General features: G+C 38.0%; 2 protein-coding genes and 1 long non-coding RNA gene across 3 annotated transcripts; 1 reads left to right on the plus strand and 2 right to left on the minus strand.

Annotated features, from left to right (window-relative positions):
• The first annotated feature begins 393 nt into the window (after positions 1–393).
• LOC311287943 lies at positions 394–1379 on the plus strand. The gene is made up of 2 exons (XR_014626854.1): positions 394–742; positions 968–1379. It is a non-coding gene; the product is annotated as an uncharacterized lncRNA (long non-coding RNA).
• A 1844-nt stretch (positions 1380–3223) lies between these two features.
• On the minus strand, positions 3224–12554 carry LOC311288446 (E-selectin-like; the record flags this gene model as incomplete). The annotated part of the gene is made up of 4 exons (XM_084405866.1): positions 3224–3545; positions 10579–10888; positions 11465–11516; positions 12525–12554. The coding sequence occupies 4 exons, from the start codon at positions 12552–12554 to the stop codon at positions 3224–3226; spliced, it is 714 nt and encodes a 237-aa protein (XP_084261992.1).
• A 2253-nt stretch (positions 12555–14807) lies between these two features.
• On the minus strand, positions 14808–23660 carry LOC311287897 (C-type mannose receptor 2-like). The gene is made up of 5 exons (XM_084405014.1): positions 23617–23660; positions 23401–23439; positions 22937–23308; positions 15651–15998; positions 14808–15486 (listed from the first exon to the last, which is right to left on the minus strand). Exons 2-5 carry the CDS (start codon positions 23435–23437, stop codon positions 15131–15133), a joined length of 1113 nt encoding a protein of 370 aa, XP_084261140.1. The 5' UTR covers positions 23438–23439; positions 23617–23660; the 3' UTR covers positions 14808–15130.
• Between the last annotated feature and the right edge of the window lie 1916 nt (positions 23661–25576).

Raw genomic sequence — 25576 nt, forward strand, 5'->3', positions numbered from 1 at the left:
TGTAGATTAGCAACATTAATAAAGTTCTCCTCTTGTTTTAGCTGCCTAGAAGGACGATGAGGTGACAGTGCAGCCCGGGATAAGGAGGAGGAGGAGGAGGAGGAGGAGGAGGAGGAACACGTAAGTTAGACAATTTTCTTATACCTTTCTAACAAAAAGCTATAAACCTGACTACAATAGCATGGTACAATAGCATGGTACAACATGTGAACACTTTACATGGTTAAAAATCGTTAATGTTCAAAATGTATTGGCTTAGTAATTGTACAAAGTAGCACTGAATAAATTCTGATTAATAAATGAATACAGTGTGTTTTTTGGGCCATTTTCTATTTAGAATTTAATAGGGGTTTGTATTGTTTTCCACTACCTATGTGCAAAAGGGCATGGCCATTTTATATTTATGTTGTTATTATAGTTTTACATTGTTCCATTCAAGAGTTGAGTTTGCCGAGTGGGCGGGGTTTGAATCGGAAGTCTCGCGAGTTCTGTGAGAATGACGCGAGATCTCACACACGCGGCAATAGAGGAAAGAAAGAAGAGATGTGGGTGCGCGACGAGTTGTTATTGTGAGCAAACGAGACGAGTTAAGGTGCATCAGAAAGCCATAAAGCTATAGATCGATAATATAGCTGGTGAGCAGTTTGGTATTTCATATGTGATGGGCGGCTGATGTTGTGTGATCGCTCCTGAGGTTGTTGGATTTCTGTGGTGAATACTCGCGTGTGCGTCATTGCAGACTGTAAGTGATTATCTTATATTTATTTTGTCTAATAATCATTGTTTGATATTCTGTTTAATGCATCAATAAGATCTTTATTCAGTTATAAAAGTACAGCTGCTATATTATACCTGTATCACAAGTTTGTGATGTCTCTCACGTTCAATCACGTGAAGTGATAATGACGCAGCATTTTTATTGTAAGAGTTGTAACAGAAACTAATTGAGTTTGTTGTTTTATTATAGAACCACACACACACGTTTATCTACATTTGTCCAGCTGACCAAATCACACAAACCCATCACACAAACACACACTGAACATTACAGCACACAAAGCTACAGGCCCTTTTGAGCATCATCATATTAACCCTATAAGGACCGGACGGCATCGCGTCTGAGGACCGACGTTTCTGCACCCTTCTTCCCTTAAGTGGACTTCCTCTGGAATACTTGGGACTTCTTGAAACTGAGTACACTTACTTATTTCCACCACTTAGTTGCCCTCTCTTAATATAATTGTATCTTTGAATATAACCACATTGTTTTTATTGTTTGTTTATTTTACGTAGGCCTACGCTGTTTATTGTGATATTTACATTTTGTTGACATTGTGAGGAAATGAATATCAATCAATCAATACAGTGAGTGAATTTGATCTTTGTCTCTGGCTTCTTCAGTCTTCTCCTAGTTACTGGACATTAATTGTGTATTAATACTCTAAGGTGATTTAGAACCGTAATAGCAATCAGTGCATTCTACAGCCTTCAATACAACCTATATGTATTGATCCCTAAATGTATTAACTGGAAACGATAGTACACAATTCCCTATTAGAATTTATAAGGTTTTACAGCAGAGAGTGAAATGTTTGAGTTTATCAGTTCTATGTGGATTTCGAGGTTATGGATCAAGCACATCTTAATTCCCAGGACTAAAGGTGAGAAGTATATTAAAAATAAATGTGGACGTTGTATTTTGGTCGTTAAGTACCAGCCACGTACCACTATAACGTCCTCGTAACATGCCAGTTTGGTCATCGAGACGTACTCGTCACGTTCTTGCGACGTACCACTATAACATCGCCACGACAATTATGGGAATCACAAAGTTACGTCGCTGGAACGTTATGTGGTACGTCGCTACGACGAATATGGTCTGGTCCGGTTATGTCTTCACAACGTAACTGTGTTAGCTGGGCTGTAACTCAGCGAATACTTGCCACACTTTCACGAGAGATATGTCTTTATAAAGTTTGAATTGTCTTCTTTTAAATGAAGTAATTAATATAAAAAATAAATATTCTCAGTTTATGTAATCCATTTGAAACCATGGAGATGTACAGTCTTTTCGTTGTCCCTTCATTATCTCTAATGAGCTGAGGCCATATATATATATATATATATATATTTCTTTCAATTGTGTACTTACATTATCCTAAATGTTTTCAAGAATTTGTAAATTCAGAGAAATTCACAATTTTAAACAGTGCCCGTTTCTTGTCACTAAAACGAGGATCAATATCGGCATGTCGTTTTCGAGATCCAGAGAGCTTCTCGACAAACTTGGACTTGACAGAGCTTTAAGACTTGAGGAGACCTATGATCTAGCTCACTGCAAGTCTCATATAGCCAACAAACTAACACAATAAATCACATTATAACTTTCAACACTCAAATGCAGTTTAGTGTGATAGTGTAGAGCAAGTGAAACAGTCCTGCGTTACCTCACAAGTTTAATTTGTCAGATAAACTGTCCTGTGTGAGTAGTGATCAGCACTTGTGGATAGTTCGGTAGAATGAAATATCCTCATTCCTTTAATATCCGCGGGACTCGTGTGTCCGTCTCTCATTAGCAATCACGTCCTGTGTCACACCACAGTCATGTTAAAAAACATGAGTGTATTCACTCATCCACAAATATTATTAGATCCATCAGCATGACGACAAGTTCCATGATTCCTCTTATCACCGCGTCATCAACCGACGCCTTTGTTATTGTTAGAGGTTAGCAACCCCTAGTGGTGATAACAAGACATATTGTAGCTTTAAGAATAAACCATATTTCATTTTATTGAGACATATAGATGCTCATAATCTTATTTTGCGTTTATTTTAAACAGCCAATATACGTTGAGCCACATCCTCGAATCATGATCTTCTACTTTCTATTTAACAGCAAGTATGTTTGACTGAACGGTCTGTGTTGAAAATAATGAGCCGTTTTTTCAGAGAACTAATGCGAATTTCAAATGTAAATGTTTCTAAAAGCCACAGATGAAAACTCATGTTGATGTGATGGGGTCTTTAAAACATATAGTGCACATTAATATTTGAATTGCCCAAAGAACAATATATTGATAGTAAAAAGACTCATATTATACTTTTAAATTATAGAAATGATTTAATTGTACTGATATAAGCACATTATCTGATGATTAAAACAATAAAAGTGTTTGCCAGTTAAAACATCTTTTGCTTAAGAACAACACAAACATATCCTTCACTCCTCAGATCTGCTGCAGATGAAGTTGAGTTTGTCGTGTTCAGGACGGCTGATCCAGCGCTGATCTCCTCCAGACTGAACTGCTCCAGATCTCACTCCAGACTCACAGTCCTCGTCTCCTGTGCCGTTCCCTGGAGCCCAGTTCTGATAGCACACGGTCTCTCCGCTCACCCAGAACCAGAGGCCCACAGTGCAGGAGTGACGTAAACCCAACCACACCGCCTCAGTAGACGCACGTTTAACCACATTCATCACACGACGCTGCATCTCCTCTGAATGAACCGAGACCAGATCCGTATAATTCTGTCTGCAGTAAAAACTGCATGCCAAATTGCCAAGAATTTAATTTAATTTTTAAATTACGGGTGTTAATCTGTTACACTGAAGCGCACTCACTCCTGAAATTGCAATGATTTACAGTGATAACCGTAGCGACGGACGGGACAAAACATTTGTCAAAATAGACCTGTGCATTAAGTGCTGTAGTGTAAATGCAGACTTATAGACTGTAGGGATGGGGAAATGAAGCCTTATGAATCACTGAGGCTTCCCCTGACTGTTCCGGGAAAAGATTCAAAGCTTCGAGAGTGTGGAGAACAGCGCCATCTGGTGCTTATTTAAAATAAAGCAGCCAGAAGCCTGTGTTAGAAGCTCTGGCAGATGAAGCAACCACAACACACTCCATAGTTTCAATGTTATGTGTACAAATAAAAGCCTTACATGTTTGTGTTTGATTTGTTCATTAAATTAATTAATTTTCTCTCCTCACAAACCCATGAACCAGACTGAGCCAACAATAACTTGTTAAATAAGATCTGGGGTTCGAGCCTTCTGACACCCAAAGCGAAACGCGCACGTGATTGGACAGAAAGTGAGGCTTCATTTGTCGTCGATCACGTGACTCTAGTAAACCAATACACACCCCGATACAGGGCTTGACTAGAAATTGTGTCGCATCTGTGATACGCACATCGAAGCTTCAGTGTCATACGTAACATCACTATGTGGGTGTGTGTGTTGGTACCTGTTCTGCCATCCTGTGTTTAATTACAAATAAACCTTCGTTTTGGAAATATATCCTCGTCTCAGTCTGCCTTCCTGCGATCCACCGTGACAATTACATTATGTGGTTTGAGACATGAGGTAGTTTAACACAGTCTCTTGTGACCAAGGTTATTATAGTTTTGCATCTTTTATTAGTTTTTATTTCGTTTTGACTTTTTGTTTTCAAATTCAGTTTAGTTTTAATTAGTTTTTAAAGTTTAGTTTTTTATTTTTTGAAAATGCTTTTTTTGAAAAAGATTTTTTAGTTTTAGTTTTTTATTAGTTTTAGTGTTAGTTTTAGTCTTTTTTGTTTTTTTTTGTAATTTGGGTTATTTGTCAGGGGCAAGATTCAAAAAGGTCAGAAAAAAGTATTGTGTAATAATAATTCAACAAAAACATCATACAATTTTAGAAATATGTATTCAACAACAATAACACCAGTACATAAAATGTACGGTAACACACTTTACAATACGGGTGCACTAATCTGCATTTATTCATGCTTAACTAATGCACAGATAATGATGTGTTAATGTATGACTCATGAAGAACTAAACCATTAATTAATGATTACTGCATCAGCAACTAATAAAGATTCGAAATGATTAATAGATTAAGTAATATATGAATTGTTATTAATTAAATGTGTCATAATGTATTAATTCCTTAATAACATATTTGATTAACTAATAGTGAAAATGAATGCGTTAAATACCACAATGGGTTGAAGTCATGTACTTCAACGTCGATTTTTCTGCTTTAATTAATCATTAGCTAATGATTTGCAAATGTATCATGTTATGACTTTACTTGTTGAGGCACATGACTATTAACTAATTTTGGTTTTGACATCCACACTAAGCCATGGATTTCAATTTCCAATCATGTACAACCAAGATTTCACTGAGTCCGATGAACCTTGTTGTTCACGCACAGGACTATGACAGGTTAAGCTTGAGGTCGTGGAACACTGAGAACATGCGGTCGAGCACTGCTATTTCATAACACTGTGTCTAGACTGGACAAAGACAACAGAACGTCCATTATAGTCAGTGATACTACACTGGATGTGGCACGACACTACACGACAAAACCCGACAGTAAACCGATGCCACACTCTATTACTGACGTACTCAGAGCTCTTGTGCTAGTTCTGTTACGAAGGACAAATGGACTTGCGATGGTCTGTCATGTCCAGTGTAAACACAGTGTAACAGCGTCAGGAGTTCAGATTCTGGTGTGTGTGCTGATATTTGTGCAGCCCAACTCACCCGTCCTTCACACACATTCACACACATTACATTCACTGCATGTGCAAACTGTCAAAACCCATAAATGACATATTACTTAACAATTAGTTAATAGTCATGTGCCTCAACAAGTAAAGTCATAACATAATGATACATTTGCAAATCATTAGTTAATGATTAACCCATTTAAGCCCACCGGCAACTATAGTTGCCGCAGTACATAGTTGTCATTTTCCTTTTGTAAATATTTTTCTAGATGTTGTCCATGTTTTAATTCTCAATGGAATGCAAGCAAACAACCAAATAAAGGATTTCAAGAAAAAAAAAAAGGTATTCACTTCCTCCCTGTCACATGAGGCTGTCAACTTCCTACCCCTATTTCCAGGAAGCAGGACGAAGGCAAACCCTCCCAAAGAAAGGTCATTTTCATGTTACTAATAAGTATTTTTTGTTGACATATATATATCTACATAATCATGAAGGTCTCTAGAATCAGCCAAACAAAACAAATCTTACAAGAGATCTATAGTTTTTTGTATACTTAGTCAAAAGTCCAAGCGGCAACTATAGTTGCCGGTGGGCAAATGCCTTGTAAGTACATATATAATGGGAAAATGGGGTATACTGTGTTAATAGGTTAATAAATCAAGGTTATTGGTCTTGTTTAGTGCATAAACATAACTTAACCCTTTAAATTACATCTCTATATAGATATATTTTTTTCTTCATTCTATTTATTTGTATTTATTTATTTTCATTTAACTTTTTGATACACAATGCCCTGTTATGGCTGCACTTTGTTCTGCACTGTTCCACAACTTTAACCCTTGTGCGCTGTTCGTTTGCGGTTTACAGTCAGGCTGTTTGGGATCTGAGAGACCCCAGGTAACAAAATGTTATTTTGTAACAACATATTTATTTTAAACAAATGTAATTTTACTCAGTTTATTAATGTTTTTACTCTACATTTGGACATTTTTACTCCACAAAATGTTCAAAAAAAGAAAAGAAAAATTCGCCTTATAAAATACCCACATTTCTAACTTTCATTCATGGGGATAACATGGATAATTTGACATGGTTTAGTGTAAGATTTTTGGCCAAATCTTGGAAAATGCAGTTTAACCAGTAGATGGCTGCAGAGCTCTAAAAGTACTAAAAGTTTCAAACTAAAAGACATCTTTTCACAAGTTTTTCCAGTTAGATTCATATCTACATATAATGAAATCACAATTATAACAATAAAAGTTACTTTTTGTCAAAGTTTGGCAGTTTTTGTACTGAAAAAAATCAGTTTTTCAATAATGTTCCATTATGATTAGAATCAAACCTGATCAGGATGTTACAAAGAGAAAAGTTGGAGTTTTTATAGTTTATCATTTATTTCAAACATCTATTTTTCATATAATTCTACACATTTAAAGTGTGCCACTTCACTTCTGTCTGTGTGTTCTGTGTTGTTTCTGATTTTGAGGATGAATTTTGTCCATTGATCAAATTCATTTGATTCTAATCATAATATATAACATTACTGAAAAACTGATTTTTTTTTCAGTACAAAAAGTAACTTTTATTATTATAATTGTGATTTCATTATATGTAGATATGAGTACAACTGGAAAAACTTGTGAAAAGATGTCTTTCAGTTAGTCAAAAAGCAAATAGCAAATAGTGGTGCTCTGCAGCCATCTACCTGTTAAAGTGATAAATTGTTACTTTTAGAACTGCATTTTCCAAAAGATGGGCAAAAATCTTTTAAAAACACTTAACCATGTCAAATTATCCCTGTTATCCCCATGAATGAAAGTCAGAAATGTGGGTCAAAAAGACCCTGAACAGCGCACAATGGTTAAGGCAAATGGATTTGTTGTTTGTTGTGTTTTCATATTCAAGAGATTATAAGCTAGATGCAGTTTTTTTTTTGGGTCTGCATCAAATGTTTTTCGACTTTTATACATAATAAATTTGTTTATGAATAAAGATTGATCTGTTGAAAGCAGTTATTTTGAGATAAATGCCAAATGTTCTCCTCCTATTCATATTTTACATTGAAGGGGTGCATACAACATATTTGCCCACCGGCAACTATAGTTGCCGCACATTCAAATATGATTTTCAAGAAAGAAAAAAAAAACCTGGGGAAAATAAATGCAGAACATGTTCACATAGGACACTATTAACAGGATTATATGCATGAAACCATTCAGAAAAATTTGGGCACAAATGGGTTAATTAAAGCAGACAACTGGAAGTTGAAGTACATTGTTTTGACCAACTGTGGTAATTAACGCAGTAATTTACACTTTTAGTTAATAAAATAAGTTATTCAGGAATTAATACATTATGACACATTTAATTAATAACAATTCATATATTACTTAATCTATTAATCATTTAGAATCTTTATTAGTTGCTGATGCAGTAATCATTAATTAATGGTTTAGTTCTTCATGAGTCATACATTAACACATCATTATCTGTGCATTAGTTAAGCATGAATTAATGCATATTAGTGCACCCGTATTGTAAAGTGTTACCAAATGTACATATGGGCACAAATATGTAAACAGTCTACTCTGCAGTAAGTGCAAAATGTGTAAGTGACGTGTGCCAGGAAAATAACCCTAAATAGCCAACAGACTAAAGAAGACGTACATGAACAGCATGTATTTAACCCATTTTTGAGCCACACGAGACATTGCTGTCAGAGTGTCAGGGAGCTCAATCTGAGACATGTAACGACTGAGACAAATCAGACACAATTATTTGGTATTTGTACCAAAAAAATCTTTAAACTTCACTCTGGGATCTGTGGTCCCACCCCCCATACAGGGCAAGACGGTCTTAGTTACCGTGACCACGATCAGATAAGTTGGTTTTATGACTCTTTGCAATGTGAACAAGGCCCCTGCTACAAAACCTAGCAGATATTAGAACAGACTGTCCTGCATTCATTTATTGATGAACTGATTAACATGAAATAAACATGCATTCCAGAACATTTTGTGAATGATTTACTGTCGTGTGTTGTGTCTTTTAATACTATTATCTTTTGATATATATATACGATATATTTTGTATATCTGATACATCTATACAAAATTCACACCCTATACTAAATGTACCCAATACAATACTCATCTGGATTGAAGCAGCAAACATTGTAAGAGTAAAAAAATGACAGAATCACAGCTTATATAGTGTTTTGACATCGACAACCCAACTGCATTTTACCTCAAACTTGCGACTAGTTAACTTTCTAAAGAAGGCGCAATCACTTCAACACACTGGCAAAATTGTATTCAGAATTTAAAATATTTTTCATGCCACTTTTTAATGTGTGATTGTGAAGGTGTTCACGAGATATCAACCTTTCGTGAACTTGCTTTCAACGAACACTCGTTTGCATGGAGACGCGGTGTACACGGAGGGGAGGGGCTGTGTGTGTGTGTGTGTGTGTGTGTGTGTGTGTGTGTGACAGAGAGATGGAGAGAGAGCAGGGAAAGGAAATCCAGCTGAACGCTGAACGTTATCTGCTCTATGAAAGACACTGATAAAGACGAAAACTAAGGACAGTTAGTTATCATTTTTTTGTAATGCCTCATTTTTATTTTTATTTCAGTTAACGACAATGATTTTCCCACCTAGTTTTCGTTTTTTCGTTCGTTTTCGTTTACGATTATAACCTTGCTTGTGACGCTTAGCCGACTCTGCTGTGTGTGTTCATGTGTTTTGAAGGAGCCGTGGCTTTGGAGACTCTGAAGGGAGAGTGGGATCTCATGCTTTCAAAGCTAGCTTGCTATTGCTGGCCTCTCCAAAATTGCCTACTCTACCTTTAATTTATAGGTTAAGACTGTGGGCCCTATCTTGCACCCAGCGCAATTGACTTTGTACACTGACGCATGTATCATTCCTATTTTGCACCCGCGCAAAGCGGACTTTTCCCTCCACAGACGCGCGTCGGTTAACTAGCAAATACACTTGCGCTCCCCGGGGCGGTTCAGCGCAAAGAGGAGGCGTGTTCCGGCGCAAACGTTCCCTCATGCTATTTTGCAGGTTTAGAAAACAATTCCGCCAGTGACCAGGAAAAACCTAGTCTAAAGTCAGTGGCGCGTTGCGCATGTTATTCATGCTATTTTAAGGGCGCATGCTTGGCCATAATCAATGTAGCGTGTGCACAACGCGCATTACAATTTGATGCTCTCATCTACACAGAAGCAGCCGTTTTCATTTTTGCAAATCATACATTATTACTAGGAAAAATATTAGGTCTTGTAGGTCTTGATAAGCCTAGGGCTTCTACATATCCCTTTTCGAACAGTGTGATTATTATGCAAAAAAAAAGGTTTTGTTTTTCTTGATTTTGTTTTATTTTTATTGATGGATATTTAATGTGTTGCTGTCTTTGGTTTAATTTATTTTTTAATTGTTCGAAATAAAGATTTCATTCATTTATTCATATTAATACACGAGGGAAATCATCGTTGTGTCCATGAAGATGTGAAAATAAAATAGGCATAAATCTAGCTTACACATTTAATCACACGCCCAAATTATCATACGCCTGTTTAACCGAAGCTAATTTGGGTGTGTTTGTTTCTCCATCCCCAATGTCACTTCTCTGTGTTTTACGGCCGTGACGAGGACGTCGGTCTCCTCGGCTGTGAACCGCTCCTGTCGTGCGCCTGGCAAATCCGCCGTTATAATAGGAATCCGCTTAGAAAAAGCGCGCCTGCTCTTAAAGGGAATGTGAGATGTCGCTCTGATTGGTTTATTTCACGTTACGCCCAAACCACACCTATGAATAATGAAGCTACTTCAGACCAACCCCTTTTAGATTTGCGTCGGGCGCAAGAGTCATTTATCCCGCCGGGAAAATAGCAACAGCGCCGAGACCCGCCCACAAAGTTACTTGCGCTTTGCGCTTTGACACTTGCGTTTCAGATCGTTAAAATAGGGCCCTGTGTGTGTTAGTAGAACATTTTCTGAAGCCGTCATATTTGGTATGGTGCATCTATAAATGAACGGTAGTTTTATTAAATTAAGTAATATTATTACTTTAGTTCATTTTTCATCATTGTACAATAATCTCTGCCTTCAGGTTGTCCAGATCTCCAGTTCAGATAGAGCGCAGGTTCACCTGAAGACCACTGCCATTTATCAACACTCGTCTTCTTCAGCCCAATCCAGACATACTGAACACCTCCATCATTCACACTCTTCTTCAGCTCGTTCATGTCGTTCATGTTGTCAACGGTGGCCAGATCTGTGTAATTCTCTCTGCAGAATCTCTGAGCTTCAGTCCAGGTCTTCCTCTCGTTTATAAAGTGATACTGACGCTGAACACATTCAGATACGGAGCAGAGAGCTGTGAAAGCAAAAACCTTAACCTTAAAGAGACCTTAATCAAAAAAAGATGTGAACATTAGTAATTTATATTGTTATATTCACAACTAAACAGCAGCTTTAAAGATATTGCTGGATTGCATAACTCGTTTCATCCCTGTTCATCTTGACATGTATCGGCCTGTCCACCAACACTTGCGATCTTTCCACTTCACCATTTGTCTACTTACATTACATTTTGTTCTTGTATTGTGGCCCAAGTGTTCAAGTGTGTGTAGAACTTTTGATTACCAGATGGGACACACTTACAGTGTTGTAAAAATGCAAGTGTTTACTGAGCTTTATTTCGATTCTCAAAGCTTTGCATTTTTAAATAATCCTCTAAGTGTGTGTACAGCAGTGCCTATAGGCATATACATATATGTAACACAGTTTACTAGTAATGATGGTGCTTTTAATTAAATGATAAAAAGCATTTGCAAATGTTGTACAAATGACAAAATACACATACTCGTCTTTGCACCAGTAAAATGTGCTCACTTATATCCTGTAGCGTGCACATACTCTCTAGTGGCCAAGTGTGGGTATTTGGACAGACCCCATGTTTGAGTTTCTCTGTTTTGGGCCACTTTTATCTGTTGCTGTTTGAGCTGAACAGAGAAGGGTTGAGTTCATTAGTGAAGACTGGTGATACTGGTTACTGAGAGCCTTTAAAGTTTGAATATTGAGAGAGTTTGGGGCATTAAAAAAGACAAAATGAAGAAAGATGGTCTCGAGACCACTTTTACGTGGTCTCGGTCTTGTCACGGCCTTGACGGTCTTTGGTCTTGGTCTTGTCTTGGTCTCGGACCTCTCGGTCTTGTCTAGGTCTCGCTGTCTCAGACCGACATAGTGGTCGGGGATTTAGCAATACAATAGGCTACTACAATATCCACGACGACACAACGTTCGATAATGCAACATTATTATCCGCAACGGAATGGATTGAAGCGCGCGTCCGAGTGAAGACAGTGCGGCGTGTGCGCCCAATATAGTCCAGGCGTTTTAAGCCAAAATGGGGGTCAACCGTGAACAAATTGCAACAGAATCAAACTCAACTGATTTTGTATCCTCAATATGTCCTGATTAAGGAAAAAAAAGCCCCGAAGAATCCCATTAGGGGAAAGTTCCGAAAAAGACCCAAATATATCCTATTCATACGCCTATTCATTATTTTTCTCACATGAATAGGGTAAAAACATTAACCTTTAGATATCACCATGAAAATTACTGAGCTGATTACTTATATCAAGACAAACAAAAAATGTATTACAAGTTTTTTTAAATAGTTTGTTAACATGGACAAACGGTGCATAATCTAATTACAGATGTGCTAATTTGCATAAATACCACAACAGATCTAAACATTGGGTCTAGCCAGGTGAAAATATCTTGTTGAATCTTGTTGACAAATAACAGTAAAATACTTAATATTAAGGTTTGAATGAACCCATTTAGGCTACACATGAACATCAATACAAAGAGGCAGGAAGAAGTACTTTAAACCAGCCTTTATTGACTATTATTGCAGAGATGGGGTTTGGGGCTGGGTCCATGGGTCTGTTTCTGGGGATTTACTTTTTATTTTATTTACCTTTTGTCTTCTGCAGTCTCCTTACCATTGTCTCCTGTTCTTGCCTCAGGCTCATCCCCCAGAAACAGTCCCACGGACCCAGCCCCAAACCCAGTCTCTTAAAAATTAATAAAGGCTGGTTTCTAAAGTACTTTACATTTACATTTAGCTGACGCTTTTATCCAAAGCGACTTACAATTGCTATATATGTCAGAGGTCGCACGCCTCTGGAGCAACTAGGGGTTAAGTGTCTTGCTCAGGGACACATTGGTGTCTCACAGTGGATTCGAACCCGGGTCTCTCACACCAAAGGCATGTGTCTTATCCATTGCGCCACACCACACCATACTTCTTCCTGCCTCTATGTATTAATGTTCATGTGTAGCCTAAATGGGTTCATTCAGACCTTAATATTAAATATTTTACTGTTATTTGTCAACAAGATTCAACAAGATATTTTCACCTGGCTAGAGCCAATGTTTAGATCTGTTGTGGTATTTATGCAAATTAGCACATCTGTAATTAGATTATGCACTGTTTGTCCATGTTAACAAACAATTAAAAAAAACTTGTAATACATTTTTTGTTTGTCTTGATATAAGTAATCAGCTCAGTAATTTTCATGGTGATATCTAAAGGTTAAATTATTTACCCTATTCATGTGAGAAAAATAATGAATAGGCGAATGAATAGGATAATTTGGGTCTTTTTCGGAACTTTCCCCTAATGGGATTCTTCGGGGCTTTTTTTTCCTTACCCAGGACATATGGAGGATACAAAATCAGTTGAGTTTGATTCTGTTGCAATTTGTTCACCCTTTTTTCCTAAAACGCCTGGACTAATATACGAGAAAACACTGTATCCGCGCCACTGATCACAGCGGCAACGAGCACTTTGATCACTTTATTTAAAAAACACATATCAGTGACATGATGGGTTTTAACTTCATTCAGGAGATTTTGGGTAACTGCACAACTGACAGATGACTTTGAGCACACCGCCAACGTGTGTGTAACCATAGCGACACACATGTGTGTGTGTGTAACCATAGCGACAAAACAACTTTCGGATCCTGCACTTAAGCCTATAATTTCGTTTTTTAACATTTTATTATGTATTTAAAAGTTGCAGAATGGATTAATTTGGAGACTCCGAAATCGGCAGAGATAGGCAGGCATTTGCTTAGATGAATTTGTGTCTTTGATATCTCTCTGTGTGTGTGTGTGTGTGTGTGTGTGTGTGCGTGTGTGTGTGTGTGTGTGTGTGTTGTTTGATTACAGTATTGTATTTAAGATGGTGTTAGTCTAATAAATGGTCTTTTAAATATCATCTGCATATCTCCGTTGTGTTGACTAAACATTAGGCCTAATCCAAGTTTATAATTGTGTATCTTTAATTTGATGTTACGATTTCATCTACACATTAAGTATAATTTCAATTGGTTACATATTTCTCATTCTTTAGACAGTTGTTGGAGGAGCAAGATGGTGTTGGAGGTGTTTGATGTTTTGTCAGATGAACCAGTCAGTACCAGTCATGTCAGTCCTCAACACTACACAAAAGTTAAGGGAGTCTAATAGTGCAGTAACAGCCGTCATGCAATTGCTACACATAGTTGATCTCACCCTGCAAAAACATTTACAGTGAGCTCAGTCACACACATGACATGGTCTGTCTCTGTATTGTTCTGCCTGTGTAGTTGAAGTAATACCATCTAATATGTATTGAATGTAAACTGCGGCTGAACCCTAGTATGCTGCTGTTCTTGAATTCATACAAGTTATTGCTTAGCTTCAACACTAGTCTATTTTTTTTCCCTCCGGTCTCGACTTGGTCTCGGCCTTGGTCTCGACTTGGTCTTGGTCTTGGTCTTGTTTTGGTCTCGGTTTAGGCGGTCTTGACTACAAGTCTATTCTAGACTGAGAAAAGCCAGAAAATGTATTTTTGGCACATGTGGATGAAAGACAACAACTCCCAGAATGCACTTGCTTCGCTGCCCTATGAGGCCACTCCTAAGCTGCAGCTGCTCCGGCCGCCTCTTGTTCCTCCATCATCCGCAACTGTTCATCACTGTATTGTGGCTCGTACAGGCAGCCACGAGCATCGGATTCGCACACCAGATCTTCAAAATCCCCTTCTGCCATATCATCTTCAAAACTACCTTTCACCATCGTGTTTAGCCTACTACTCAGCTTTCTCCACAGAGCAAGAGCCTGTTAGCTTAGCTTAAAAAAAAGATGGCTGACACTATTTGTACATTCTGTGAGTGAGATCCCCCTATGGGCGGGTTGAAGACATGCGGAACGAGCTTGTGCTTTGCTTTTATTTTAAACAGCCGATATACTTTGAGCCACATCCTCGAATCATGATCTTCTACTTTATATTTAACAGTAAGTATGTTTGACTGAACAATCACACATTAAAACTCATGTTGATGTCATGGGGTCTTTAAAACATATAGTGCACATTAGTATTTTAAATACCCAAAGAACATTACATTGATAGAGAAAAGACTCATATTATACTTTTAAATTACAGAAATGAATTTCAATGTACTGATATAAGCACATTATCTGATGATTAAAACAACACAAAAAGTGTTTGCCAGTTAAAAAAACATTCGCCAGTTATGTAAGAACACAAACATTTCCTTCACTCCTCAGATCTGCTGCAGATGAAGTTGAGTTTGTCGTGTTCAGGACGGCTGATCCAGCGCTGATCTCCTCCAGACTGAACTGCTCCAGATCTCACTCCAGACACACAGTTCTCCTCTCCTGGAGCCCAGTTATGAAAGCACACGGTCTCTCCGCTCAGCCAGTACCAGATGCCCAAAATATGGGAGTGACGTAAACCCAACCACACCGCCTCAGTAGACGCACGTTTAACCACATTCATCACACGACGCTGCATCTCCTCTGAATGAACCGAGACCAGATCCGTATAATTCTGTCTGCAGTATCTCAGAGCTTCAGGCCACGTCAGAGTCTCTTTGATCAGAATCAGTTTATCTGGACACAAAACAAACCACAAGCAAAAACTAGAGAGAGACTGATCAAAAACAACATGCAGAACAAACACTGTGGAGGAATCTGTCATGTCAGACATGTAGCGTGAACTTTAAGATATCTAGAGGTGATGGATGGAGTGTGTGTGTTTGTGAGGATCTGCTCACCTTCATGACACACAAAAGGATATTGGTTGTTGCAAGAGATGTCATGCCATTGACCCTGAGCATTTGGTTCGATCACTGTACAGTTTTCAACACCTTCAGCATTATTAGGTTCATTAGTCTTCCAGTATCTGAAAGAGGAGTTACTCTGATCTGACCACTGCCATGAGTCTCTGAACAGACCGATCCAGATCCGTGATCCTGATAACTGACGACCACTAATGAACTTCTTAACCTGTTGATTCTCATCCTGGTTCCTCACACTGACCAGATCAGTGTGATTCTGTCTGCAGAGACTCTGAGCGTTTCTCCAGTTCTTCGTCTGATTGACGAAGACAAGTCCTGTGTTCACTTTAAGAAAAAAAAAAAATTCTGAACATTACTATGATTTGTGAGATTACACTTGATTAAGAGCCTGAAGAGAGAAGATGCTACACTGCATCTAAATATGTTGATTATTTAACAAAATTCATATTTGATATGAAATATATATATATACTATATACTAGTAAATTACTAGTATATATTAATAAATTAATATAGTTACAGTGTATCTTGATGCTTGATTTTGTTTTGATTGTCTATCATTACATGAACTGGACTTTTTTTCTGAAAAAGATTTTTTATACAGAAATTGACTCACAAAGTGTTACACTTATCCACAGTCTGTTCTATATTCACTAATAAATCACATGAATTACATACAATAATTACATTATTATATTTTACAGTTACATTTACTCAAATTGTTATGCTGATAATATAATTTGTATGGAAAAACTGCAATTAATATGGAAATATTTCCGGGGAAACATTGAAATACACACACACACACACACACACACACACACATACGCAAACACACACCAGGAGCGAGGCCAGAAATGGAATGGACTTTATATAACAGGCAAAGCATAGAGTATGAAAAAGGCTGTTGCTAACAAGTGGCTAAATGCGACTACAGAGGCTGTCGGAGATTAAACATCATCACGCCGAACAGATTAACTCAATCCGCTTTTACAGACTCATTATGCTTATAATTCTGCTCTTATAAACTATATTTCAACTCAATGTTCTGGGAACATGTTTTAGATAAAAACTGAAAGAGTTGTCAGAAGCTTTAGTGATGATATTTTATATTATATTGATATTTTATTGTCATAAAACAGGACACGTAATTGCCGATTGTTTATCTTTAAAGGAGCCGTGGGTTTGGAGACTCTGAAGGGAGAGTGGGATGTCATGCTTTCAAAGCTAGCTGGCTATTGCTAGCCTCTCTGAAATGACCTATCCCACCTTTAATTTATAAGTTAATACTGTGTGTGTGTTAGTAGAAGACGTTCTGGAGCCGTTATATACTGTATATGGTGCATGGGCGTCGGAAGCAAAATAAAAATGTGGGTGGGTCATCCTCCAGAAGTTTTTTTACTGGAGTAGATTAGGGGTGTTCCCGAAGCCAATTACCTTATCTAAAATCTCTATGCAATAATGAGTGAGAGTAAAAATTAAAGTGTAAGTTGCAGGTTAACCACCACAGCCAATTAATGTGTAAATTAAAGTGCTCTATATGTATATATTTAATTAGTTCTGTCTTAAAATGCGTTAAAATAACATTTATTGGGGTTTCTTCAACGGTAGCGTGTTTTTTCAGTTACTGGGTGATGACGTCATAAGAGGAACTCGCAACCCATACTCTGCTAGACTCTTACTGTATTATGGCTATTTGGAGAACGACTGAGGATGTGGGAAACCATCAAATTCTTTATGGACCACAGCCCTACAATTTTTAACCGGTCAGGCGTGAGAGAGGGGAGCCATGGCACTCAAAGAGTTATTAATGCTTGGTGTGAGGAGAATTAGTGGAGGGTTGGCCAGGTGCCCCGGTGAGTAACGTTAGCTACGTTAGAGCTAGTCTAGCCTGGTGCAAACTTAACCCGGATAATATAACGGAACAAGCAAGTCTTTTCAAAATATTGCCGTCAAGTAAAATAGCAAGGAGGGACAACGACTGAAGACATTATTAACTTACAGTAAGTCAGTCCAAATCAGAGCTGCAACGTAGAGATGCACACACTGCACAGGCACCAATCGCTAGTCTCATCGGCGCCTCAAACGTCATGTAATACCCTTCCTCAATCCACGCGTTATCAATTTCTCACGATTTAATTAGCGATGTTTATTGTCAGAAAAGAAAAAGAGAGATCGATGTCCCCATCACTGTGTTTGTGTGGGCTATGCCACCCAGTTGAATCAGCAGTGGAGAGTATGTGCTGCCGTGAGGTGAACGCGTTGTGGAGTTTAGTGGAACAGCTCGACCTGCGCGACCGGCTGATCTGACGTGCCTGAACCCATTTGTTTTGCGAATAGCTTATTCTCATTTCAGGCAGGATCACGAACCCCTTGAAGTCAGCACACACGAGTATGTTTACAATGGAGTTATTTTATCCATATTTTTTTTTTTTATCAAATAAAACATACAACCAACTTTTCTGAAGTTATGTAAAGGTACGTTCACACTACACGCGACGCGATACCATTCATTTTCAATGGGGAGAATATAGCTGCTAGTGTACGGTAACTCTACTAGTGAGTTCCTCTTATGACGTCACGCCCCATCTAGTGGAAGGGAGCGGGAGCGGTTAAAACCACTGTTAGAAGTGCCAACTTTTCATATTATATCAGCATTTTGCTATAAAAAACAATGGTGGGCGGTTATTATTTTTATGTTTAATAAACACATTGCATTATCTTCGTGAAAAATTTAACCTGCAACTTACACTTTAAGCGAGCGCAACTCCGTCTTTCAGAATTTGCGTCTTTCAGAAATTGCGTGCATCTTTCAGAAATCCGAGCTTGGCAAGAATAATATCAACTCAAATAGGCTACTACATCATAGACATGTTCTACGAAATGATATTGTATATTATTGTATGCATATTTAAATGATTTAAGTATTGTACAATATACTCGAATGAATGGAATAGGCATAGCATGATCACAAATCAAACAGCGCCTTAATTGCCGTCTCTGCGCGTCTCCGCTCTAATAGCCTATAATCAACTAAGATTGATATACATTACACTGTTAGACTTTTCTGTAATTTCTACAGTTATTTACTTTAAATCCCCCAGTATTATACTGCTATTTCTCTGTACAGTAAACAACTGTGATTCCCATTGCATCATGGGAATTTTCTGTGACGTCTAACACCACATACAGAGGCTTACTGTATTTTTTTAATTTGCTGTATACTACTGTATTTGACGTAACGGCCTCTCTGGCTGGCACTATTCCATCGTGCTTTTTATTTCCTAATTTTTGCCTTACACCGCGTGTCTACAACGCTATAACAGTCAGTCAGAGGCTGTCTATATTGGACACATTGAAGCGACCGGGCCGGACCATTAATGCAAAATGTAAACCTGTTTGTCCCTTGCCAGAAATAGCGCGAGCGCTTGGACTCGTAACGTTACCGTCCGTACGTCCGAAATATAACGGCGCATCACTATACACTGTCTGGGATTTGTCGTGTCTCGCTGGAGCATCCAGTGTAATATCACTGGGACTGTCTTTTGCTGGACCGCGCCGTTCGTGTCTGGCCCGGGGAAGAGACGGAATTCACTTCACCGAGAGAGAGACCAGCAAGCAAGGTAAAACAAAACATTCTGTGTGTGTTGACAGGAATGTGCCCAGTTTAACCTGTTATACTCGTCAACATGGCGGTAACGAACTTTACCACAGTAAACTGCGCTAACGTTTCATTTTACACACTTTGTTGTCGAGTTAAAAAAACGCCAACAAGCAACGCTTAGTTTACATTAACAATAAATTAACTATGTGAAATTCTGTTTTGGTTGTAGATAATGTTGGCCTACTGATGAGAAAATAACATTGTATGTTAGCTAATGTTAAGTTTTATTTGGCTAGCTGCCACCTTTCTAGTTTTAGCATTAGTTTGCAAACTATAACATATTATATTTTTTTTTTATTTTTTTTATGGAATTTAATATTTACTTCCATTTTTGTATGTGTTTAAACTGCAACAAAGCGCCAATTCGCGCCAGTGACATCTAGCAAGATTCCGGAGATAAGTTAACGTTAGACCATTTGTGATATATTTTGACATAAGTTTGCTGAAATGATTAGCAATATGTGATAAGTGCTTTGGAGCCACTGGTGCAGACTAGGTACAATATCTTATAAAATCTCTATAAAATTGGCTAACTTTATATCAAATAAGTGACCTTTGCATCATGTCTAACTTTATATGTATTACACAGCAAATGAACCAATCAGAAGATGGACCATTTTCTTTGTTCAGTCTCACCAGATTAAATGTATCCAGGTAAGCACTGCACTAAAACTCTCACTAATTCATTCATACAAAATCTAGCATTCTAAACAACTTAAGTTTATATTTTTGCATTATTTTGATATTTTATTAGGCAGAAGACTCTCTATTGCAGTCCCACCTGACCAGGAAGGTCCTAACATTAGCGCACAGGTGGGTTATACTGAAGGAAGGACACTGATCATCACTCAGTGATTTCTTGCATGTGTCTTAATGTATATTTGTCTCAGACAGGAACCCCTTCACTGCAGATGAGCTGAAATGGGCTAAATCATCGATGTCAGTCTTTCTCTCTATGGATCTCAGCATTTTTGGACAGAATTTAGCATTTGTAAGTATTAAAATTTAATCTGGAATAATTTAATTTATGTTTGAATATGCTATTGCCAAAGCTGTCTACAAATATATATTCTTAAGTTATTGTAAACATAATAATAAAAATGTAAAAAAGGAGGTTAAAAATATTTTGACACTAATATTTATTTCTCTCTCTCTATTCTGCAGTTTTATGAATGTAATGGTTGATATTTCATTATAATACTTGTATAAGCTAAACAACCAATGACTCTACATTCATTTAGTCAAATGCTAACGTTTTGTTTATGATTTTATGTATGTTTTTAACAATGTTTGCAGTGAAGGACAGCACATAGTGTGTTAATTTAACACGTTTACACATATTTGTGCTAACCTTTCTGACATATTTACTTTGTTAAAATCATTAACACAATGAATGAGTTAAAATTAACACAAAAAACGTTGTCCCTAAACTCACCCATTAATGTGTAAAAATTCCACACATTATTTCCAGCATTGGCAGACTGTATATTTCGTGATATATATGAAATGTTTTAAATAAAAATATGGTATTTTGTAATAACTTTGTCTAATTCGTTTGTATGTTAGTAGTATTTATGTAGGATAAAAATAAAAATCTAATTTAGTACAAATAAAAAATAATTACAGTAGTGTACTGATTAGCTTCGTTTTTACAGTAATGCACTATTACACAATTACAGTACCATACTATAAAACTGAAAACGGTAATGTACTGTAAATCTTAATTACAGTAACTTACTGGCAACAGTGTTGCCAGTAAGTTACTGTAAAAAAAAAAACCTTGAAAAGTCTAACAGTGTAATTACTTCTTGATATGTCAATTTAAACGTTTTAAACTTCGTATGATGTGATAAACAACATGATATATTTCTTTGTCTCACTATCTCTTGAAGCTGAACCTCGTTGTCCCCGTGCGTATTTGGCGCTGTGAGTTTTTTTTTCCACTGCAACTTTGCTGGCTGCGCGTCGTCTCATTTTATTACGACTCTCAACTGTGTGGCTACAAAGTATATCACAATGGCATCGAACACAGCTCAGCCAATAATAATCAAGAACTGGAAGTGTCTGTTTTTATAACGTGTTTTGACACTTTTATTCTTGCTGTAGCATTATAAAAAATTGTAGCATAATGCTGAATTTAAAGAAGTTTATCACTTTGAACATTGAAAAAAAAAATCCCCTGGGAGAAACTGTCCTGCCTTCTAAATAAAAGAGCCAATCGCTGATTGGTAAAGTCATTGCGTCACTGCATTGATCTGTTAGAAGCTCCGGTTCCCATAGGAACCTGAGACTCGCGCTTAGGACAGCACATGCGCATTGGCTCCTCAGGCTTGAAAAGTAAGGGTTTGGTCCATAGACAGTAAAAGAAATGGACACAGCGACTCCATAGACTTCATCGGAGAAAAGTGAAGTCAATGAGAAGCACTCACTTCCTGATGGCTGAGCGACTGCGCAGACTCAAACTGAGCTTGACGACGTAGATGTGACGTGAGCAACCCGTCTGACAGTTGTAAGTCTTCTAGTAGCTGTGCCGAGAGAAATCTGAATCATTTCCTTCCGAAACTTGCAGAGACGGAGAGTGTGAGCAGGAGCTGTCCATGAGCTAGGAGCAGGAGCAACTATGGGCTTCTCCCTCGACTTTATGCCTCCCGGTCCCCCCGATTGCCCGCAAGCTTCTCCTCCTGTCCATACGGTAATCTCTCTACTGTGCGACAGAGAGTCGCGTGGTTATGACGCAATCGTTAGCCTATTTTTACAAAAACTGCTTCTACAGGGCCATAACGTAAGATACAAGGTAATGGAGCCTTTTATACATTTTCGTGTTTCTTTAGAAATAATGGATAAATAGAGTCTTTAAACGCCTCAGATGTAAAGTTATTCGCTGTCAAAGTGACGCCAAAATGAATGGGAGTCAGTGGAATGCTAACAGCAGGTGATGGCTTGTTAGCCAATGGCGGCCCCCGGGGAAGGTACGCTTTCCGGGTGCTGGATTACCCCCTTGGTTTGGACTGACTCTGAATGAGCCAAGTTGATTTGAGCAGCAGCGTGGATATCAACGCTGTAGCTAAAGCGCGTAATGGAGTTTCATTTATTAGGGCATTCCTCAAGTGGAATGGATTTGACTGACGGCGCTCTGAAGAGTGAACAGACATATGCGCTGAATTAGAGACGGTAAAAGTGAGTGGGTCCAATATCATTGGTCTTAAAAAGTGGGTGGGTCTTGTCCCACCCATATACAATGGTTCCAACGCCCAAGGGTGCATCTATAAATGAATGGTTGTAATTATAAATAGCTGCACTCACTGCAGATGAAATGACGAGTATCACTACATGGCAAATCATGAAATTGTCCATTTCTCATAATTTCCCTTCAGATTGTCCAGTAGCCCAGTATATCAAGTACTCTCGGTTCTTGTTTAGTTACTGGAACTCTTGTATAACTGAACTATTCTAACTAAGCTTTGTCAGTACAACAAACTATTCCTATTTCACTTTTCTTACTTTTTTTAAGGCAATTGGTTTGCATGCTTTTCAGTAAGTCTAACTAATTAGATTTTACAAATGAATGTTTATTGTGATCATATGGAGCTGCACTTACTGTTAGATGAATTGCAGATGAAAGTCAGGCTGTTACTACATGGCCAATCATCCCATTCTCCATTTCTCATGAAAGCACACTCAACTCCACCATCAGGTTGTCTAGGTCCCCAGTTCAGATAGAGCGCAGGTTCACCTGAAGGCCACTGCCATTTATCAACACTCGTCCTCTTCAGCCCAATCCAGACAAACTGAACATCTCCATCATTCACACTCTTCTTCAGCTCGTTCAGCTCGTTCATGTCGTTCATGTTGTCAACGGTGGCCAGATCTGTGTAATTCTCTCTGCAGAATCTCTGAGCTTCAGTCCAGTTCTTCCTCTCGTTTATAAAGTGATACTGACGCTGAACACATTCAGATACGGAGCAGAGAGCTGTGAAAGAGAGCGTTTGATTTAATGCTTTTCATAACAGGGTCAAACCTGATGAAACTATAAACCATAAATAATACACCAAACACACTCACCAATGAGAAGAAGAATCAAATATAGAGTTTGGTCCATTTCTGAGGAAAAACACATAGAAAAACTCAGAAATCAAACATTCCCAGATTAATTTTGGAGTAAAATATGACAATTTCATTTAGCATCTCAACAGCAGCATGAATTCACTGTACATAATCATTGAGACAATATTAACATCTGAAAGTGTAATTGTGTTTGAAGAATGAACATGTTCTTACTTTAGAGGTCGTGTGTTTCTGTCCTGAGTCTGATGTTTCTGTCTGCAGATTTACACTACGCTATTATTATATCTGCTCTCATCCCTCATTCAGCGCATCACATCATTTGTGTATTTATCTAAAACTAATTTTCATGTTTTACTTCTTCCTTATTTGTGTTTGCCTACCTCTGTTTCTCTATATTTGCATATTGACGTCTATGTCAGTTTTAGTCTATATTTATATGAACCTTAATCAAAAAATTATATGAACATTTACGATTTGCATTTGAACATTCACAACTAAACAGCTGCTTTAAAGATATTGCTGGACTGCATAACTCGTGTGTCATCCCTGTTCATCTTGACATTAATGGCCGTTCCATTCTTGCGATCTTTGCACTTCACCATTTGTCTACGTGTGTAGCGGTGTCGGTGTGTTATCTGTGTTGTGTCTACTCAGAATCACTCTTGAATGCAGAAATTTGTCCCATCAAATCCTCCATTTATAACATCTGTAGTAAAAAACAGATAATGAGGACTCGTGCAGCCCTTAGAGGAGTAATGAACGATGCTGAGAAAGATAAAGGATAAAATAAGCGTAAAGAAAACCACTTAAAGAAAGAAAATAATTAATAAAACATACATGTGTCCATCACAGAGGGACTTGAATTCAGCAGTATAACGTATGAAACAATCATTTACAAGATTACGACCTTAATAAATCAGCACGTAAACTTGCGTGACCCACCGCTGTGAATGCGCATGCAGACTGGGAAGAAGCAAAGTGTGTCACTGGCGGACGGAAAGAATGAGGAAAGCCCAAAAATGGTCATAGCAAGTTAATGCACGCCTGCTACACTTGCAGGACATTCTCCTTGTGTTTGGCCCAAGTGTTCAAGAGGTCATGAAGACCGCAAGTGTGTGTAGAACTTTTGATTACCCGATGGGACACGCTTATGGTGTTGTAAAAATGCAAGTGTTTACAGAGCTTTATTTTGATTCTCAAAGGTTTGCATTTTTAAATAATCATCTAAGTGTCTGTACAGCAGTGCCTATGTAACACGATTTACAAGTAATGATGGTGCTTTTCATTAAAGCTGCAGTCCGCAGTTTTTCCTCTTTGTCGCCATCTCTGTTCGAAATCTGCAATTGCAGTTATTCGCGGAATTATCAACTTTACGTGCGTTGTGCCTCGGCACGGCACAGCGCGGATGAATCCAATGTTTTGAGGAGAATGTGCGGCTGTCAATCACCGCGCTGGTGGTGTGGATACTGTCATTCGCAATCACAGATTCTACTTTTGGGAAATATGAACAACATTAGAATTTTCACTGGAAAATGTCGTCTGAACAAGTAAGTAACATCCACTTTTGTTCTGACCAACTAAGGGGAAAAAAGCATTGCAGTAAATCGCGCCGATTAAATCTAACGATCGCTTATCATATATGACATATCACGCCAAACCGTGCAAATTATTCTTTGTTCTCAAATTGTTAATGTTAACAACATCAGCATTGCGTGACTACATTTAATGCCCTCCCGATATTTGTCCTTGTTTTCGCAAAAGGTTGCAGTCTCTTTTTTTCTCCGAAGTCCTAAGTCTTTCACGATTTACAACGGGTGAATCTCTAGTTGTCACTGGTTATTGTCGTTTGAACCTTTCTGGATCCGCCATCAAATTGAAAAGTTTAATTATATCAAGTGCTGTGAGAAAAGGCTACAAATCTCCACCTCCAACATCCTCACACGCAATATAGCCTACTAGCTGAGACTCTTCTTTATGTGGACAGATGTGACGTAATGACGCAAAGAAATGCTCGAATTTCCCGCGGAAATCCACCAGTACCACTGGAATTAAAAACATTATTACAAACGTACCGTTTTGAATCGAGCTACGGCAAGCAGAGAGTTTTGAACACTGGCTGGTTATGTACTTGCTCCAAAAATTATTTTGGATGATTTTTTTACCCTAAAAAGCT

Source organism: Rutilus rutilus, assembly GCF_951802725.1.
Source record: "Rutilus rutilus genome assembly, chromosome: 3".
In the NCBI taxonomy this organism is placed as follows: domain Eukaryota; kingdom Metazoa; phylum Chordata; class Actinopteri; order Cypriniformes; family Leuciscidae; genus Rutilus; species Rutilus rutilus.

What these genes read in the sequence shown, in the direction of transcription:
- LOC311287897 (XM_084405014.1), bottom strand. Translation starts at nt 23,437, where the DNA reads ATGGACCAAACTCTATATTTGATTCTTCTTCTCATTG. An exon ending in TTTGATTCTTCTTCTCATTG is followed by an intron (nt 23,309 to 23,400) that starts GTGAGTGTGTTT and finishes TCTCTTTCACAG; the next exon opens with CTCTCTGCTCCGTATCTGAA. An exon ending in CATCTGCAATTCATCTAACA is followed by an intron (nt 15,999 to 22,936) that starts GTAAGTGCAGCT and finishes TTTTTCTTAAAG; the next exon opens with TGAACACAGGACTTGTCTTC.